The following is a 16,708-nucleotide window of genomic DNA, read 5'->3' on the forward strand; positions in this document are numbered from 1 at the left end:
CCAGGAGGCCGTCTCGGGGAAAGGGCTGAGCATGCAGTCTGTATTCAGACTGAGGCTTACACGGGGTGGGGTCCAGTTCTTCCTGCTGCTTCTTCTCCTCCCCCTGCTCTCCAGGTCATAGGGTTTGCTGAGTGTGAATTAGGTCAAGTTCCTCCCAAGGTTTAGCCACTCAGTGCTATCGGGCTGAGTGGTCCACCTGGCACGGGGCAGCGGCGAGTCTCCTAGGGTGCCCGCCTTGAGGGGAGGCTGTGAGGGTCTCATTATCCAGGATTGTCAGGCAGGGTGGTCCCTCAGCACTGCGCACAGAGGGTTTTCCTGGGGTGCTGTCTCTGGGGGGAAGGCTGGAACTGCCTGCAAAGCTATCGGGGTATGAGCAGGACGGTATTAACTTCCGGGCTGCTTCCAGGGCGTGTCTTTGAGGCTTTCCTTTCACAGAAGCTTGTCCTCCTTACGTGCCTCTTACACACACAGGCTCATTTCTAACTTCCTACTGCATGTTAATTATTTGAAATACTGTGTGGGTCTGCTGCTGTCTCTGGCTGGGTACACGGGAGCCAGGGGTTGAAGTTTCCTGTCCCACCTGGGCCTATGGCCCTTCAATGAAGTTGTCCCCATGGGGACAGGAGTTGGGGATAGACTTCTGGAGATGGCACCTCCTGCAGCCACTGGGCAACCCAAGAGCTCCAGCTGTTGTCTTCATGGAGTCTGTGTCTCCCTCTGTAATACAAGAGTGACGCAACAAGGGTGGTCACTGTGCACACTTCTTGGGGGCATGGGGTAACGTTCCCCACCCTTTACTCATTTTGTGAGGAAGGCAGAGGCAGGGCCCTGGTCGGGTGACTGGCATTTTCTCTGTCTAGCCTGGTAGCTCTGCGGCGCTGCTGGGCATTTGCAGTAGCAGCTCTGCCCAGCAGAAGGGGGAGAGGAGTGGGTGTGGGACTCTCAGCCCTTCCCTCCCAGATCCCAGCAGTTGGAGGAGGAGGCACAGGATTGTGGGGTGGCACCAGGGGGAGAGCACCCAGGTCAAGGGAGCCCAGAAGGAGGTGATCAGGAGAGAAGGTTGTCAGGGGCCCGTGTTGTGGTGCAGCAGCCTGAGGCCCAGAGGACTTGGTGCTGTTGGTTTTCCTGCCCCAGAGACGGGGACCGCTGGGGAAGGAGTAGGTGGAGCATTCCTGTCCGAGCCTTCCCACTCTGAGGTGGGCATTCCTCTTTTTCAACCACAGCATCAGAGTGGGAGGCGAAGCAGGATGGGACAGAATGCAGGCGTATCCCACCAAAGAGGCCAAGAAGTCTCTTTCCAGTGACTGAGGACTAATGTGCCAGAACTAAGCCTGCTGTGCTGGCCTGTGGTGTTGTGCTTGCAAATGCTTACACGTGAAAGTATCGGCTTTGAGGCACAGGTGTGAGTGCTTGTGTTATGGGGCACGTGTGCGTAGCACCTCTCCTGTGAAACATGCACTGAGCACAGCTGCAGTGTGTGTGCACTTGGGAAGGCCTGGGTGCTGTCTTTGTCACAGAGGGGGTGGGGTCTGGGAGTACCTGCAGGTGTGGCTGTGCGGAGGGTATTGGCGTAGGTAGAGGAAGCTCCAGGAATCACACGCAGCAGCGGCCAGACAGCCTTGTGTGCGTCCTGCTTCGCTTCTCTAGCCTCCCGGGGGCCCTAGCTGCTCCCAAGCCTCTCCTTGAGGGTCCTCACACCTACCGCCAACCCAGGGCCCCAGGTGAGGTTTCCAAAGGAGAGCAGTGCCATCTGGTGGCAAGACCGAGGCAGTGTCAGGAACAGAGGCGCCAGGCCTCGGGTTCCCACAAGAGCGCTGCCTTTCAGGACAGCCAGTGAGGAAGTGGGGGCGGGGCCGAGAACGCGGACAAAGGGAAGGCAGCTAAGGCTCAGACACGCCAACCCCATGCGTTTCGGTTTCTGACCCTGGAGGAAAGGCAGAGGCCGGGTATGAGCCCACGAAGCTCGGCATTCGCTGATTCACCTCCTCGGCTTCAGGTTTCTCCCATGAGGGTGGTTAACCCGTGCCTCCTGCGTGAGGTGGCAGTGAGGATTAACGGGCGAGTGGAGCTCAAACATCTGGCTCAGAACCAAGCTTGCTGTAGAGTCAGAGTAAGTGGTAGGTGTCATTACCGATACAGGCAAAGTTCGGGCAAAGGGCTGTTGTCCGGAAGGAGGGCGATGTCCCTGCTGGAATCCGATAGGGAACGGGATCCAGGAGCCAGCATTCAGCCTGTGTCCCCCGTGCGGGCGCTGGCACGGCCGCAGCTTGCTGTGTCTTGTGTCCTCCCTGGGAGGGCATCAGGGAGATACCAGAAACTTCTTCAGGACTCCCAGGGGAGAATCAGCCGCACCAGGCCTTGAAGACCGGGCAGGATCTCGTCAGGTGGAGTCGCAGCGATCTTTCATGGCCCCCGCAATTCTTGTCAGAGCCTTTGGATTTAACTAATCGGCCTTAGGCACTCTCTCTGGGCCTCGTTTTTCCCAGCTGTAAAATGAACGGAATTCAATGAATTCCGAGGCCAGTTCTGCCCTCGTCTACGGGCTTTGGTGTCTCCATTTCTGCCTCACATGTCGTATCTGACGATAAATAATTCACTGATTCCTACAGGCTAGGTATGGAAAGCGAAAACCAGCTTCTATTGTTTAATGGATGCTGTGACTCCCAGTGCGCTTTAGAAGCATGTGCTCCGAGTCTGGTGTGTACTGGGTACGCTGGGACAGGAGAGAGAATTAAGACACTGGTTCTCAAATGACACACAAGGCAGAACCGAGTACACACCGGCCAAGGCGCACAGAGCTATTCGCATTAAATCTTAAAACTACAAATCCCGGCAGTCAATGCGCTGGGCGAAGCGCTCGTCCGCGGATCGGTGCTGGCGGGCCGCGCCCCTGGACGCGGGACTTCATTTCCCAGGCATCTTCGGGGCTTTCCGATTTTTTTTTTTCCCGTCCCCTCCGCTCGCGCGGGCGTTCTCCCGCCCCTTGCCTGCGATCCTCGCGCCAAGCAGGCGCGCGCGCGCCCGCGCGCGGGGCACGTAGCACGGGAGTGACGCATAATATGTGGGCCGCTCTGGAGCCGTGGTCGCGCTGTGTGTGAGTGAGGGCGAGTGAGTGCGGGACCTGAGGCGGTGTGTGTGAACTGTGGCCTCTGGCGGGGTCAGGGGGGAAGCGGCGGAGCCGCCTGGAAAGGTGAGTGGGGACAGGGGGAGGCTGGGTGTCCGGGAGGTGTGAGAGCAGCCAGGGAGCGAGGCCGGGCGGGCGGGAGAGTGGGCGCCGGGCTGGGGGAGGGGCAGCACCTGCTTGGGCCACCGGCGGGGAGGGGGCGGGCCGGGCCGCCGGAGAGGCTGGGCCTGGGGCCTGCAGGACTTTTCCTCCTGAGTCCTGGCCTCGGGGCGAGGCCTCCATGCTCTTCCTGCAGTCCCCAAAAGAAGCCTCCCGAGAGTAACTCTTCCGCCCGGAGTGAGGGGCAGTGGTGTGCTCGTCTCTACCCATTTCCCTTGCCACCTTTTTCCTCCCTGTCCCTCCCCAGTCTCGGTTCCGTACGGGCTGGGGGGCTCCATCTTCCTGCCGTACGGCGGCCCCCTTGCCTGGCTGTGTCTCCGCCTCCAGCCCCAGTCACCTGGGCGGGCTCTCCCCTCCCTCGGCCTCGCGCCACCTCCCCCTGCACCCTCCCGGCTCTTGGACCGGGCGAGTGGGGCGGAGCTCTCCCGCACTGCTCCCACCTCCCTGGTGGACGGGAGGGGTGGAGAGAGGTGTGCAGGTCCCGCGGGTGGAGCCGGGCATCGGCGTGCCTGCAGAGAGCTTCCTGGGAGCTTGTTTCCGGGCTGTTTTCTACTGGGGCGTCCGAGGCGTTTGCTTAACTCCGACTTCTCTTCCTGGTCGCTTTCCCTCGCGTTTCCTCCTATGCGGTGACAGTGCTGTTTTCACATTGGTTGAAGTCGTTTGCAGTGTCGCTAGTACTTTGGAGTCGCACATGACTCGTCCTTGTCCGCATCTTGTTGGTCTCAGCCTTTCCCGAGTCTTGTCTCTTTGGTGAAGCCTTTTAATTAATCTACATGTTTTATTCCTGTTAGCAGCAACTTCCTGTTCTAAGCGCGCTAGTGGTAATGGACAGTGAGAGGTTTGTCGGTAGTGTTCTCTTGAATTTATTTCCAGCTCACTGGAGTTCACCTTTAAGGTTTATGTAAGCGTGTATATTTAGACTTCAAGTAGGAATCGATTTAGTATTTTTTCTGCTTGAAGCCTCAAAACTTGGTCTTTGTGTACAGCAGTTGTTACCCATTTTCAAACGGTGATTTATTTTTGGATGCTAAGGAGCTAATTGAGAATGTAGGAAAATAATTCTGCATGCAGCATCTCGGATATTTTACATTTTGTTTGAAGCTTTATTTATTTGAAAGTTTCAAAGAGGCAGAGGCAGGGAGAGAGATACACATCTTCTATCCCCTGGTTCACTCCCTATATGGCCACATCCACGAGTCCGAAGCCAGGAGCTTCTGGATCTCCCATGGAGGTGCAGGAGCCGAAGGAGTTGGGCTATCTTCTGCTTTCCTAGGCCATAGCATAGTGGAGCAGCCGGGACTCAGTCGGTGCCCACCTGGGATGCTGGCAGTGCGGGCGGCGGCTTTGCCCACTGTGCCTCAGTGCCTGCCCCTTTGGATAGTTTCTAAGCAGTGCCTGATGGTTGTACAGTTGCTGGATTTAGTAGGGGAGGAGTCTGATACATGGTAATTTTAAGTGATTGGAGTTGGTTTATTACCAGTTTTACTGTGTTTTTGTAAAGGAGCTAGTCTTGGATAGGAATAGGAAGTTATACACGATCTTAGATGTCATAGTAATTATCAGATTTTCACTTGGAGCTCTAAATTTGGACTTTTTTTTTTTTTTTTTTTTTTTTTTGACAGGCAGAGTGGACAGTGAGAGAGAGAGAGAGAGAGAGAAAGGTCTTCCTTTGCCATTGGTTCACCCTCCAATGGCCGCCGCGGCTGGCGCACCGCACTGATCCGAAGCCAGGAGCCAGGTGCTTCTCCTGGTCTGCCATGCGGGTGCAGGGCCCAAGGACTTGGGCTATCCTCCACTGCACTCCCGGGGACTTTTTTCCTTTTTTTTTTTAAGTCGTGCTCACAGCTGTTTTAGGATTGAAACCTTTTAAGAGGACCTGTATAAATAGGCCCTCCAGTATAGTATATAAGCAAAGAAGAGCACATACTGTGTGATTTAATTGAAAAGTCAAAAATAGTGGAAAATTGTTTAAAAAAAGAAGAGGTTAAAGTACAGTACAGTGAAAAAAACTCCGAACTTCGTCCTACAGAAATATTCCTGTTTCTTGTATCTTACTCCAGAAATGTTTTATTCTAGTGCAATACACGTACACATATACATGTTTTTATTCACAAAACGTAGCATACTATACTCAGGTCCTGCCATTTTCTTGCTTGATAATATTTTACTGTTGGTCCATGTTAAGAAGGGAAATGCTTTTCAGTTGTTTCCAACATTTTATTGTGGAAACTTTTGAGCCTATAAAAAAGTTGAAAGGAAAATAAAATGAACAGTTGTTTATTGATATTCAACAATTGTTAATATTTTACCATATTTTCTCTACTTAATACTTATTTGCTTATTTTGTGGAATCGTTTGAAAATAAGTTACAGTAGGTATATTTCCCATACTTTGGGTGGCAGTCTTTGGAAGGAAATGCGCGCTTGTGCGTGCACACACACACATACACTTTTGAGGCTTTATAGTATTCCATTGTGTGGACAGTATTATTTCGTCTCACAACAGCCATTTCCATTTTTCAGACTAGGAAATTGAGATCTCAATTTGGAGAAGTTTAATAACCAAGGTCTCACAAATACCTCAGCAGAGTTAGTATTGGAGTCTTTAAGTTGCTACCAAGTAGCAAGTTTTTGATTTTGATCTTGAAGGTCTCTCTGAGCCCATTCCTGGTCTGTGAAAAATGGCAGAATGGTTGTTAAAATTCAAAATAATTTAAGTAAAATTACTTAATTCAGTTTTTGTTCCTTACTAGATATTCACTCATTGGTAACTGTTATGTCACTAATGGATAGGTCATAGTTTCTGCATACCACTTAAAGAACTCACTTTAAAACATGGTGAATTGAATACTACATCGTTGTCTTTTTTTTAAATTTTTTTTTATTTTTTGACAGGCAGAGTGGACAGTGAGAGAGAGACAGAGAGAAAGGTCTTCCCTTGCCATTGGTTCACCCTCCGATGGCAGGAGCCAGGTATTTCTCCTGGTCTCCCATAGGGTGCAGGGCCCAAGGACTTGGGCCATCCTCCACTGCACTCCCAGGCCACAGCAGAGAGCTGGACTGGAAGAGGAACAACCGGGACAGAATCCGGCGACCCAGCCGGCGCCGCGGCTCACTAGGCTAATCCTCCACCTTGTGGCGCTGGCACACCGGGTTCTAGTCCCGGTCAGGGCGCCGGATTCTGTCCTGGTTGCCCCTCTTCCAGGCCAGCTCTCTGCTGTGGCCAGGGAGTGCAGTGGAGGATGGCCCAGGTGCTTGGGCCCTGCACCCCATGGGAGACCAGGAGAAGTACCTGGCTCCTGCCATCGGATCAGCCGCGGCGGCCATTGGAGGGTGAACCAACCGCAAAAGAAGACCTTTTTCTCTGTCTCTCTCTCTCCTACTGTCCACTCTGCCTGTCAAAAAAAAAAAAAAAAAAAAAATCCGGCGCCCCGACCGGGACTAGAACCCTGTGTGCCGGTGCCGCAAGGCAGAGGATTAGCCTAGTGAGCCGCGGCACCGGCTACATCATTGTCTTATACATACCAAAATTTTGTATTAATGCAGTCTTTGATTGACAGTAACATGAACTAGCATTCATATTCTCATTTTAGTTTTTTGTAAGTTTGTGTTTTCCTTGTGCAAGTGATTGTTTCCCAAAGTTAGTTATAGTTATCTTGAGTCATAGATTAATGTGTGAAGTTCTGAAAGTGATACCAGAGCTATAAATGTGTTTCTAAGTTGAGTTTTGAAAGTTGAGTTTTGGATGCCTTTAAATTAACTAACTGACCTTTGTCAGAGGTAGTGTTTTCTTTAAATTGTGCTTCCTGTGCTTTCCTGGATTATTGCTTAAATTATGCAAGAGACATTCCCTCCTGGACCAGTTTTTCCCCCCATTTAAAAAAAGTATAGGGGCAAGCCTTTGGCACAGCAGTTAAGTTGCTGCTTGGGATGTCTGCAACCCATGTCGGAGTACCTGGTTCTAGTCCTGGTTTCTCTGCTTCTGATCCAGCTTCCTGCTGATGCACAGTATGGGAGGCAGCTAATGGTGGCTCAGATGTTTGTGTCCTTGCCACCCGGATAGATGGCTTGGATTGAGTTCTGGGATGCTGGCTTTGTCCTGGCCTGCTCCTGGCTGTTGCAGGCATTTGGAGCAGATGGAAGATCTCTCTCTGTTTCTTTGTCTTTGAAATAAAATGTAAGAAAAATTTTAACTGTACATTTATACAGCAATATGATTGACAAGCCATTTTAAACTGTTCAGTAGATTCACAGAGGTGACATGACCTCTTTCTAGTTTCACTAAATTTTCTTCACCTCCAAAGGAAGTTTTATACCCTTTTAGCAGTCATTTCCCGTTTCCCTTCAACCACCAGTTAACTCTGTTTTCTTTTCTTTTTTTTTTAAGATTGATTTATTTTATTTGAAAGGCAGAGTTACAGAGAGGGAAAGACAGCGAGTGAGAGAGTGAGTGAGTGAGCTTCCATCCACTGGTTTATTCCCCAAATGGCTGCAACAGCCGGGACTAGGTCAGGCCGAAGCCAAAAGCCAGGAACTCCATCCAGGTCTCCCACGTGGGTGGCAGGGGCCCAGGTATTAGGTATTAGGACTATCTTCTGCAGCTGGGACTCGAACTGGTGCCCATATGGGATGCTGGTGTTGCAGACTGCAGCTTTACTCCCTGCACTACAGCGTTGATCCTTGTATTCGGGTTTATTTGTTCTTGATATTTCTTATTACTAGAACCATATAATGTATGGCCTTTAAGGTACTTATTTCCACTTAGCATTGTTTTCAAGGTTCACCCACATCTGTAGCATGTATCATTATCAGTATTTTATTTCCGTGGCTAGATATTCCATTGTATGAATACACTGGCTTTTGATTGCCCATTCATCTGATGATAAACATTTGGATTATTTCTGCCTTTTGGCTCTTGTGAATAATGCTGCTATAAACATTTGTTTGCAAATATTTGTCTAAATGACTTTTTAATTCTTTAGGGTATATACATTATAGTAGAGTTGTTGGGTCATATGATTTTTTTTTAACATTTATTTATTTATTTGAAAGGCAGAGTTTGAGAAAGATCTTCCATCTGTTGGACAGAAGGCTGCACTGCCAGGGGCTGAGCCAGGCTGATGAGAGGAGCCAGGAGCTTCCTCTAGGGTCTCTCATGTGAGTGTCAGGGTCCAAGCACTTGGGCCAAATTCTGATTTTCCGAGGCATTGACAGGGAGCTGGATTAGAAGTGGAGCAACTGGGACTCAGCACCCATATGGGATGCTGGCTTCACAGACAGCAGCTTAACCCACTGGGATCAGCCCTGGTTTAATTCTTTGTTTAACTTAACAAAATGGTAATTCTTAAATAAAACACAGCAGTTTTTTGAGCCGCCACAAATGGTGTACCAGTGTCCCCCAACTTTGTTCCTTTTCCAGATAGTTGTGGTCATTTTGGCGTTCTTTGGAATTCGAATTTCAGAATTGGTGTGAATTTGCAGACCACGTTGGAGGGTATTGCCCTTTTAAATCCTTTAATCCATAAACACATGATGTCTTTGTATATATTTAGCTTGTCTTTAGCAATATTTTGTAGTGTTCAGTGACAAGTCTTGTACCTTTTGGTTAAATTTATTAGAATATTTTATTCTTCTTGGTGCCGTTGCAAATGAAATTATTTTTTTTAGTTTACTTTTAGATTGGTCATTGTTAGTATATGGCCATATGATTGATTTTTTATGCTATTGTAACCTGCAATTTTGCTGAATTAATTTTATTAGCTATGATAGTTTTTACGTGATTCCTTGTATATAGAGATTTTCTATATAAAGATTTAAGTCATCTGCAAATAAAACTAATTTTATTTCTTTCCAGCTTGGATACCTTTTCTTTATTTTTCTTTTTATTTATTTTTTATTTTATTTTTTGACAGGCAGAGTGGACAGTGAGAGAGAGAGACAGAGAGAAAGGTCTTCCTTTGCCGTTGGTTCACCCTCCAATGGCCGCCGCGGCCAGTGCGCTGCGGCCGGCGCACCGCGCTGATCCGATGGCAGGAGCCAGGTGCTTCTCCTGGTCTCCCATGGGGTGCAGGGCCCAAGGACTTGGGCCATCCTCCACTGCACTCCCTGGCCACAGCAGAGGGCTGGCCTGGAAGAGGGGCAACCGGGACAGAATCCGGCGCCCCGACTGGGACTAGAACCCGGTATGCTGGCGCCGCAAGGCGGAGGATTAGCCTAGTGAGCCACGGCGCCGGCCTATTTTTCTTATCTAATTGCTCTGGTGAAGTGTTCTAGTACAGTGTTCAATAGAAGTGGGAGAAGTAGGCATACTTGTCTTGCTTCTGATTTTGGATGGGGTCTTTTCATCGAGTATAATGTTACTTGTGGAATTTTCTACATGCCTGTTATTCTTTTTTTTTTTTTTTTTTTTTTTTTTGACAGGCAGAGTGGATAGTGAGAGAGAGAGACAGAGAGAAAGGTCTTCCTTTGCTGTTGGTTCACCCTCCAATGGCCGCCGCACTGCGCTGATCCGATGGCAGGAGCCAGGTGCTTCTCCTGGTCTCCCATGGGGTGCAGGGCCCAAGCACTTGGGCCATCCTCCACTGCACTCCCTGGCCACAGCAGAGAGCTGGCCTGGAAGAGGGGCAACCAGGACAGAATCCGGCGCCCTGACCGGGACTAGAACCCGGTGTGCCAGCACCGCAAGGCGGAGGATTAGCCTATTGAGCCGCGGCGCCGGCCTACATGCCTGTTATTCTGTAGTAGGAGTTCTCTTCTGTACCTACTTTATTGTGTGTGTGTGTGTGTGTTTTTAAGACATTTTAACAATTTATTTGAAAGGCAGAATTAGAGGGAGAGATAGCTTCCATTGACTGGTTCACTCCTCACATGGCTCCAATAGCCAGCATTGGGCCGGCCAAAGCTGGGAGCTACTTCTGGATCTCCCACATGGATGAAGGGGCCCAAGAACTTGGGACCATCTTCGGCTGCTTTCCCAGCTGCATTAGTAGGGAGCTGGATCAAAGTGGAGCAGTTGGGACTTCTACCATGCTCATATGGGATGCCAGTGACACAGGCGGAGGCTTAACCTACTACATATGCCATTATGCTGGTCCCTGAGGTGTTTTTTTTTTTAATGAGAAAAGGATGCTAGATTTTGTCCATTTTTTTCCTCTGTCAGATCATGTGACTTTTCTTCATTCTATTGTGTATTATGTTGATTCTTTTTCAAATATTGAACCACCTTTGCATCCCACTTGGTCATCATAATCTATACTTTATTTTTTAATTTTTATTTTATTTATTTCCTTGAAAGGCAGAATTGGAAAGCAAGATGTTCCATCTGCTGGTTCATTCCCCAAATGGCTCCAATGGCCAGGGATGAGCCAGGCTTAAGCCAGGAGCAGCTTCTGAATTTCTCATGTGGGTGCCGGGGACCCAGACACTTGGGTCATCTTCCACTGCGTTCCCAGTGGAGCTGGATTGGAAGTAGAGCAGCCGGGAGTGGAATTGGCGCCTAAATGGAATGCTAGTACCACAGGCCGGGTGGCTTTACCCACTATGCCACAGTGCCAGCCCATGATATATGATCTTAATATACTGCTGGCAATTTGCTGGTATTTTCTTGAGAATTTTTGCAACTCCATTAATAAAGAGCATTTCTTTCTTTATTTAAAAGGCAAAGAGAGAGATCAATTGGTCTCTGTTCATCACTGGTTCATTTCCCAAATAACAGCAATAGCCCAGTATGGGCCAGACTAAACCTAGGAGCCAGGAATGCCATCCTGGTCCTCTGCAGGGGTGGCGTGGGCCTAAATATAAAGAGTAGGACCATCTTCTGCTGCCTTCCCAGGCACTTGAGCAGATGGAAAGCAAAGCAGTCAGGGCTTGAACTGGGGCTCCGACCTTGAATGTCTGTGTTGGAAGCAGAGGTCGTGCTGTAACACCAGCCCTGATAATTCCTTTCTTGTAATGGCTTCATTTGGTTTTGCTGGTAGGGTAATGCTGGCTTCATGGAATGAGTAATAAATTATGTATCTCTACACCTTAATTTTTGGAAGAATTGAGGATTGGTGTTAATTCTCCTTTTAATGTTTGGTAGTGAGGTCTGGCGTTGTGGGGGAGCAGGTTAAGCTGCCTCTAGTGATGCCACTATTTCATATGGGTGCTGGTTTGTGTCCTGGGTGCTTCACTTCTGATCCGGCTCCCTGCTAATGGCCTAGGAAGTTGGTGGAAGGTGGCCCAAGTGGTTGGGCCCTTGCCATCCTGTGGGAGACCCAGATTAAGTTCCTGGCTTCCATGTGGCTCAGCCCTGGGTGTTGAGGCCATCTGGGGAGAGAACAGTAGATTCAAGATATCTCTGCCTTTTCTCTTTCTGTAACTCTGCCTTTCAAATAGGTAAATCAATTTTAAGAAGGTTGGCCATCTTTATAATACTTTAGGGTGTATCTGAAGAGGTTAATTTTTGTTGTTACCATATGTTACTGCTTTGTCCAATCTCTAGGTTTTTGCTTTAGCATAAATTTGTTGTTGAAATTACTGCCCCATTTTACGTATCTTAACTAGTACTCTTCAAGATGGTCAGAGTCATGAAAAATAAGGAAACTTGTCCACCCCACCAACAGAACTCTGTGGAGACATAGCAGCTGAATGCGAAGTAGTATCCTAGATGAGGCCGTGAAACAGAGAATGGACATGTTTGAAAAACTGGCAAAATATCAGTTAAGTCTGGAGTTTAGTCAGTGATGTACCAAGGTTGGTTTCTTAATTTTGACAGTGCATTACTATAAGATGTAACATTAGGGAAAACTGAACTGAGTGAGGGATATACAGGCGTTCTTTGTGGTGTCTTTGCAAGTTTTAATAAATTTAGAATTATTCCAACTAAAAAACGTATTGTAAAAAATTTGTATTTGGTTAGTAGGTAGCAATGAAAAATGCAGTCTGGATTTTCTCAAGTTAAGGTCAAAAGTCCGTAGTCTGTCATACCTGCTGTATTTTGTTTTTATGACTTTAGTTAGAAAGTTTAAAATGTAGGTTCTTTATAGAAAAGAAGAACTTTCTTTTTTTCTTTCTTTTTTTTTTTTTGGAGTGGTGGGGTAAATATTTTCTTTTGGAGTTTTGAGTGGCCTAGGTGATACAACTCACCATCCACTAAATTTGGGCATTCTGTCTGCTTTATTTATTTATTTATTTTTGACAGGCAGAGTGGACAGTGAGAGAGACAGAGAGAAAGGTATTTTTTATTCCGTTGGTTCATCCCAGTGGCCGCTGCAGCCGGCGCGCTGCTGCCAGCACACTGCGCTAATCTGAAGCCAGGAACCAGGTGCTTCTCCTGGTCTCCCATGCGGGTGTAGGGCCCAAGCACTTGGGCCATCCTCCACTGCACTCCCGGGCCACAACAGAGAGCTGGCCTGGAAGAGGGGCAACTGGGACAGAATCCAGTGCCCTGACTGGGACTAGAACCCGGTGTGCCGGTGCCACAGGTGAGGATTAGCCCATTGAGCCATGGCACCGGCCTCTGTCTGCTTTATTAAAACACAGATATTAGCATTTTAGTGGCCAGGACTGTGACTTAGTTGGTAAAGCCACCACCTGCAGTGCCGGCATCCCATATTGGCACCGTTTCGAGTCCTGGCTCCTCCACTTCTGATTCAGGTTTCTGCTATGGCCTGGGAAATCAGTAGAAGATGGCCCAAGTCCTTGGGCCCCTGCCACCCATGTGGGAGACCTGGAAGAAGCTCCTGGCTTCAGGTCATTGCAGCTCCAGCAGTTGCGGCCATCTGGGGAGTGAACCAGCGGATGGAAGACCTCTCTCTCTCTGCCTCATCTTCTCTGTGTAACTCTGACTTTCAGATAAAATAAATCTTAAAAAAAAAAAAAAAGCAGAAATGACCATACTTACACAACATAAGCATCAAGATTTTTAAAAATTATATAAAAACAATTAGCATTTTATTGAGTTGGTATTTCTTCTTTCCATGTGTACATTTTAAATTTCTTTTAAAGATTTATTTATTTATTTGAAAGAGTTACACAAAGAAGGAGAGGTTGAGAGAGAGGTCTCGCATCAGCTGGTTCACTCCCTAATTGGCTGCAACAGCTGGAGCTGTGCCGATCCAAAGCCAGGAGCCAGGTTCTGGGTCTCCCACACAGGTGCAGGGGCCCAAGCACTTGGGCTATCTTGTACTGCTTTCCCAGGTCATGGTAGAGAGCTGGATTGGAAATGGAGCAGCTGAGACTCGAACTGGCGCGCATATGGGATGCTGGCACTGCAGGCGGAGGCTTTCCCCGCTACTCCACAGTGCCGGCCTCACATTTTTTCATTTATTTCTTTGAAAGTGGCAATTACAGAGTGGGGAGAGACAGAGATCAATCTTCCATCTGCTAATTCACTCTCCAATTTGCCACAACAGGTAGGCCTGGGCCAGATGGAACTAGGAGCCTGGAGCTTCTTCCAGGTCTCTGACTTGGGTGCATGGGCCCAAGCACTTGGCCCATTCTCTGCTTCCTGCTCAGGCACATTAGCAGGGAGCTGGATCAGCAGTTGGGACTCTGCCAGTGCCCCTGTGGGATGCTGGCATCACAGGTGGCGACTTTACCCACTACGTCACAACACCGTTTTTTTTTTTTTTTTTAATAAAGATTTATAAGGGTCGGTGTTGTGGCATAGCAGATTAAGCCTCTGCCTGTGAAGCCAACATTCCATATAGATGCTGGTTTGAGACCCAGCTATTCTACTTCCAATCCAGCTCCTTGCTAACGTGCCTGGGAAAGCAACGGAGGATGGGCCAAGTGCTTGGGCCTCTGCACCCACAAAATCTTTAGGGGCCGGTGCTGTGGCATAGGTTAATCTTCTGCCTGCAGCGCCAGGCATATGGCATATGGGCGCCAGTTCTAGTCCTGGTTGCTCCTCTTCCAATTCAGCTCTCTGCTATGGCCTGGGAAAGCAGTAGAAGATGGCCCAAGTGCTTGGGTCTCTGCACCTGCATGGGAGACCGGAAAGAAGCACCTGGCTCTTGGCTTCGGATTGGCACAGCTTCAGCTGTTGTGGCCATCTGGGGAGTGAACCAACGGGAGGAAGACCTTTTCTCTCTGTGTCTCCCTTTCAGTATCTGTAACTCTACCTCTCAAATTAAAAAAAAAAAAATCTTTAAAGGACTACCCTGTGGTGGATGAATATTTCTTTATTTAATTGAAAGAGAGACAGAGATTTTCCATCTGCTGGTTCACTGCGACTTCGCAGTGGCCAGTCAGGTTGGGCAGAAGGGCAGAAGCAAGGAACTCCATCTGGGTTTTCCTAGTGGGTGGCAGGGATACAAGTATTCCTGGTCATCATCTGTTACTTTCCTGCATGGATTAGCAGGGAGCTGGGATTTGAATCTGTGTGGTTATGGGATGCTGATATCACTGGGGATGGCTTAACCTGTTGTGCCACAGCACTGGCTGACTGGCTTTTTTCTTTTTCTTTTTTTCGGTCATTGTTCTTATGGTAGATGTCTTAAGAAGAGTTAACAATTCCATGGGAGATCTGGATTGAATTCTCAGCTCTTGGTCTTGGCCTTGCCCAGCACTTGCTCTTGTGAGCATTTGAGGAGTAGCCAATGATGGGAACTTTCTTTCTTTGTAAATAAATAAAAGCAAAAGCCAATAATCTGGCGTTCGATGCAATAGTTAAGATGCTGCTTGGGATGCCTGCCTCCCACTTCAGAATGCCAGAGTTCAAGTCTTAGTTCTGTTTCCAATCCTGCTTCCTGCTATGCAGATCCTGGGAAAGAATACATGATGGTTCAAGTATTTGGATTCCTGCCATGCATATGGGAGTCCCAGGTTGAGTTTTGAACTTTTAACTTTGATCTAGCCAAGCCTTAGCTATTTTTTTTTTTTTTTAATTTTTTGATAGGCACAGTTAGAGACAGAGAGAAAGGTCTTCCTTTTCCGTTGGTTCATCCTCCAAATGGCTATTACAGCCGGCGCACTGCGCCGATCCAAAGCCAGAAGCCAGGTGCTTCTTCTGGTCTCTCATGCGGGTGCAGGGCCCAAGCACTTGGGCCATCCTCCACTGCACTCCCAGGCCACAGCAGAGAGCTGGCCTGGAAGAGGAGCAACCAGGACAGAACCGGCGCCCCGACTGGGACTAGAACCTGGGATGCCGGTGCTGCAAGCAGAGGATTAGCCAAGTGAGCTGTGGCGCAGGCCAAGGCTTAGCTATTACAAGACACTTGGGGAGTGAACCAGTGGATGGAAGATCACTGTCTATTTCTCTGCCTTTCACATAAAATGAAAATAAATTACTGAGAATAATAATCCTAGATCGGCTAGTAATCTCTTTCTGGTGTGAAACTTTTTGGAATGGTTACTCTTTCTGTGAAAATAGACATTTTGCATGACAGGATCTGATATCTTGGTCCTGAGGCTACTTGTGTAGCAAAGTTGATCTTACAAAATATCTAAACATTTGTGTCTCGTTTATTACCCCTTTAAGAGCCCATTATGTGCTTCTCCTGTGTGGTTGTCTGAATTTGATTCTGCAATGGCTGCCTCATCTCCCTATCTAATGCATTGCTACACATTCCTGCATTCCTCAAACCAACAACCTTCTCTCTCTTTTTCCAGCCTCTTATCCTCTCCCCAAGAAATCAGTTGTGAGATAGGTTAGGAAGCTTGAAGGACAAATTATTTTTTTGTATTCCTTCCCAGCTTTCATGTTGGTAACAACATACAGTTCAATTCTTGATCTTTTGTTAAGAATTAACAGGAATGTACTTTTTATCTTCAGTAGAACTTTCCCCTGAGGACAACAAGAACAAAAATTTTTAGAAATAGTTTTTATCATATTTTGCTTTAAAACAATATAACTTTCAAGGTTTTGGACCTCAGAGAGCTAGATCTGGGATTATTGTATGGGTATTAATCATATGTACATTTTCAATGAGAGACCAGTCTGAGAGAGGTGAAAGGACTTGTTCTTCATGATTTGGTGAGTATTCAGGGTTTCTCATTGTACCACAGAAAATTGTGTGATGAGTCCAAGGGTTAAATTTCTCTCTTTGATTATTTCCCTAGGGTATCTCTTTTCGACTATCTCCTTGCTTTTCCTTTTATGGGAAGTATGTTGGGTTTATTTACTTGTATTCATTATTGGTTCTTTTTCCCCCCTTCTTTTTTGCTTGTTTAGGCCAAGCCATGACTACAGTAGCGGTACATGTGGACTCCAAAGCTGAGCTCACTACCCTGCTGGAGCAGTGGGAAAAAGAACATGGCAGTGGGCAAGACATGGTCCCTATTCTTACCAGGTATGAGTAATGCTTCAGTTGTAAAAAGCACACTTATACACTAGATGTTTATGCATACATGCATGTATGCACACAAACAAATTTAAAAAGAGTACAAAAATGGGTAGGGGAATATGTAGGAACATTTTTGTGATTTCCAAGTCCATTTTTTT

General features: G+C 47.7%; 1 protein-coding gene across 7 annotated transcripts in view; it reads left to right on the top strand.

Annotated features, from left to right (window-relative positions):
• Positions 1-16,708, top strand: part of DCAF1 (DDB1 and CUL4 associated factor 1) — an 87,551-nt gene that overhangs the window by 447 nt on the left and 70,396 nt on the right. The window contains exons 1-3 of one of the 7 annotated variants that reach the window (XM_089306174.1): positions 2,940-3,190; positions 8,335-8,439; positions 16,439-16,556. In XM_089306174.1, the coding sequence (XP_089162300.1) occupies positions 16,447-16,556 (110 nt within the window). In that variant the 5' untranslated portion in view covers positions 2,940-3,190; positions 8,335-8,439; positions 16,439-16,446. Of the gene's footprint in view, positions 1-1,592; positions 1,722-1,835; positions 2,118-2,928; positions 3,191-8,334; positions 8,440-16,438; positions 16,557-16,708 lie in introns of those variants that run through there. The other 6 variants (XM_089306178.1, XM_089306173.1, XM_089306175.1 and 3 more) reach the window with 6 other exon arrangements.

The sequence above is a fragment of the Oryctolagus cuniculus genome, chromosome 10 (genome assembly GCF_051225735.1).
Source record: "Oryctolagus cuniculus isolate XC-2025 breed Fujian yellow rabbit chromosome 10, ASM5122573v1, whole genome shotgun sequence".
NCBI lineage: Eukaryota > Metazoa > Chordata > Mammalia > Lagomorpha > Leporidae > Oryctolagus > Oryctolagus cuniculus.